This window comes from Solanum lycopersicum, chromosome 8 (genome assembly GCF_036512215.1).
Source record: "Solanum lycopersicum chromosome 8, SLM_r2.1".
NCBI classification, from domain to species: domain Eukaryota; kingdom Viridiplantae; phylum Streptophyta; class Magnoliopsida; order Solanales; family Solanaceae; genus Solanum; species Solanum lycopersicum.
In genome coordinates this window covers 18,025,105-18,028,625 of record NC_090807.1, presented here as the reverse complement: position 1 = coordinate 18,028,625, position 3,521 = coordinate 18,025,105, and the positions used below count along the sequence as shown (strand labels likewise).

General features: G+C 33.2%; 1 protein-coding gene across 1 annotated transcript in view; it reads right to left on the bottom strand.

Annotated features, from left to right (window-relative positions):
- The window catches only part of LOC138337836 (uncharacterized), a 3,159-nt gene extending 2,123 nt beyond the window's left edge, over positions 1 to 1,036 (bottom strand). The window contains exon 1 of the mRNA XM_069288269.1: positions 919 to 1,036. Coding sequence (XP_069144370.1) covers positions 919 to 1,036 — 118 coding nt within the window. The remainder of the gene's footprint in view (positions 1 to 918) is intronic.
- Between the last annotated feature and the right edge of the window lie 2,485 nt (positions 1,037 to 3,521).

Sequence of the window (3,521 nt, the reverse complement as noted above, 5' to 3'; positions counted from 1 at the left end):
TGTTGTTATTATTGTTATTATTGTTATCATTATTATTATTGTTATTGTTATTATCGTTATTATTTTTATTATTGTTATCATTGTTATTATTGTTATTATTGTTATTGTTGTTATTATTGTTATTATTATTAATATTATTATTATTATTATTAATAATAATATTATTATTATTATATTTGTTGTTGGTTTTGTTTTTGTTGTTATTATTATTATTATTATTATCATTATTATTATTGTTATTTTTATTATTGTTATTATTGTTATTATCGTTATTTTTGTTATTATTGTTATTATCGTTATTATTATTATCATTATTAATATTGTTATTATTATTATTACTAATATTATTATTATTGTTGCTGTTGTTTTTATTATTATTGTTGTTGATATTACTATTATTATTATTGTTGTTGTTGTTGTTGTTGTTATTATTATTATTATTATTATTATTGTTATTGACTAATAATCCTTGGAATGAATTCCAAAATATGCTTATTGATAAGATTTTCTTCACCTCTAAAAATTTCTTTGAAGTGTTCACAAGCTACCTTAGCAATGTTGTCATCACCTTGTATTTAGTCTCGATTTTCATTGAAAACTTTATGAATAAATAACTACCTTCTTATTCCACTTATCACACAATGGAAGTATTTAGATTTGGTATCACCCTCTTTAAACCATTGAAGCTGTTTTTTTTAAATATTGTCTTCTAACTTGACAAACTTGATGTACTTTGCATTAATTTATGGAGGATACTTCTATTTGATTCACTTTAGTTAGTTATGATGTTTTATTCAGTATTGTGTACTTGTTCCTCATACATCCTAATTTTTTGGAAAATATCACAAAATTCTTTCTTAGACCAACCCCAAAGAGTGTTTGACAACCTTTTCATTTTTTGGTGAAAGCTCCACATACCTGTACTTGCCAATTTCTTCTCCCAGCATGTGTGAACTGTTTCCATGAATTGAGGGTTGTCCATCCAATAGTTGAGAAATCTGAAATACTTGATGTGATCAGTAGATGTGGAAACCATTTCCATAATAAGAGGACAATGAAAAACCAAGTAGATAAAAAGTGAGTTATAGTGGTTTGAGGCATATTTTACAACCAAGAATCATTTACCATAGCCCTGTCAAGCCTCTTCCAGATTCTGTGTTTAATACGTCTCTTGTTGGACCAAGTGAACTTCTGACCACTAAATCAAATATCCAAAAGGCCAAAGTATTCAATGACAAAATAAAATCCAAACTTTTCCTCATGTTATCAGGCACCCCTCTATGTTTTTCCTAAACCGAAGAACATTGAATTCACCAACAGTACACCAAGGGTTATCATTCAAAGTATCTTGCTGAATCATTTTGTCCCAAAGAGGTCTTCTGAGGTGATATTTGCAGCATAGACACATGTACTAGTAAATTGGAATTTTAATTCATTGTGTTTAATATTCAAAGTGATTTGTTGTTCATCTTCATCAAGAATATTACAGTCGATATCACTGCTAAAAAAATCAAATTTTATCATTATAATTAATAGTAGCATTTTCCATGTTTAATTGGACCTTAAAGCTTTGTACATGCACACTATCAGAGAAAGGTTCAAAATAGTGATAACAGATAAATGGTGAATCCTCCTGAGCATCTTGAGTCTCTCCAACACCCCTTGAGTGTTGATCCCTCTCACATTCCATATGATTGTACTAATCATTGGGAGGATCTAGAGGAAAAGAGCCTAGTATTAGGTCTGCCAGCAGTGACAGTCTTTACATCTTGTTTCTTGAAGTGAAATTTGTCATGGTGGAAACCTCTTGGAGATAGACATTGACTCTGTGTTACTTGTTGGATATCTTCCTCTAGGGCCTGATTATTATGAGGTCTAAAGGCCTTTATAAGGGCCTCACTAGTCTCATCATCCTCATCAAACTATTCTACGGAGTAATAATCCCCCTCAATTTCTTTTTCAAAATTATCCACCACATATTCATCTATAGTAGGCACCTTATTCAGTTTACATATTAATTGTCTCTCGTCTAGTGAATCAGATAGTGGTGGAGTCCTATTTTGAGCCTGAAAGGGGAGGATACCCAATCCATGATTATCATTAACCACAGTACATTTGTTGCATGATTCCTTCCTCTTTTTTCTTGTCCCTTTTCACTGTCATTGATTTTCTTCTTATTTTGTCTCCTTTTAGCAGCGACCCTTTTCTGTTTGCTACGCTTATTTTTGCTCTTCGGAGTGATTTACGGAGTACAAGTAGCAACTTGTTTCCTATTATCTTTGTTTTCCTCTTTTTTAGTATGTGGTTTTTCCTTATTATTTTCATAATCGTGTGACCTGTCATCTCTTATTTGCATGTGCTTTTTGATCTACTATTTTTATTTTTGTTGCTGCCTGTTCCTGCTCTAAGGTCTATCCTATGGTCCACATACCCCTCATGCAGTACATGAGGCAAACACCCCCCTTTGGTACCCCCATCCTGCAGGTTAGTGGTTTTCTCCTGACACCCACCATCCATACATCCAACAACTTCTTCAATAAAACCATCATCAACAATAATAATGTAGAGGGAATTTTGACATGGGAGCATTGAATCAATACATGTTCTCTTCTGCTTATTGAAAGTGTCATGTTGTTTGTTTTGTTCCATGTTTGTTGAGGTTGTTCCTGATAGTTGGACTATTAGCAGTCTCTTTTTTTGATTGGTTTAACTTGTCTATTGTCATTTTGATAGTTCCAGCCCCTCTTTTGCAAGTCTCCTGTTGTTCCAACATTTCAAGATTAGAAAAGTAATTTGGAGTTTAAAAGTTAGGTATACCTGTTGTTTCATGTGTTTGTTGCTGGCTGCCATTGCTTCTTTGTTTTAGAGGTGAGACCGGTCTCCAAACAGCTTTATGTCTCCTTTTTTGTGTCTGCCGCTGTTCTTCAAGTGATTCTCTTTGCTAGCCCTGTTCTTTTTTATTGAAGGTGTGCTTCCCTTGTTGTTGGTCTGTAATCTGATTCTTTGATTGATGTTGATCTTCCTCTTTTCCAGCTTCTCCCTTTTGCTGATTATTTAGTTGAGTTGAAGACTTTGTTGTAGCCTCCTGAGTACTCTTTTCATGCTCATTTGATTTTTTGTGATTCCCTTGTTCCCTTTTTTTTTAGTTTTCTACTCCTTCCTTTTCTTTAACTCCTCATCCCTTCTATTGATTGTACAATCCTCTTCATGTGTCCTTGGTGTTTCCTTTATATGGTTGGGAATACTTTCATGTTCAACCTTTATTCATCTCCCTTTATTGGGGTTAGAATTCGTAAACCCCAGCCAAACATAATTGGGTGTAGTTTTGTTAAGGTCCACTTGAACTTTTACCTTAAAGTGCTACTTCTAGTTCTTTGGGAGGATGGTGAGTCTAGGAATAACACCTTCCTTTTTGACTCCAAAATAGTTGATAGTAGCACTTTGTTATAACATTTACAAGGTAAGCCAGGGATAGCCACCCAAATGGGGGCAATGGAAGTTTCCTCTTCCGGGGTAAAATC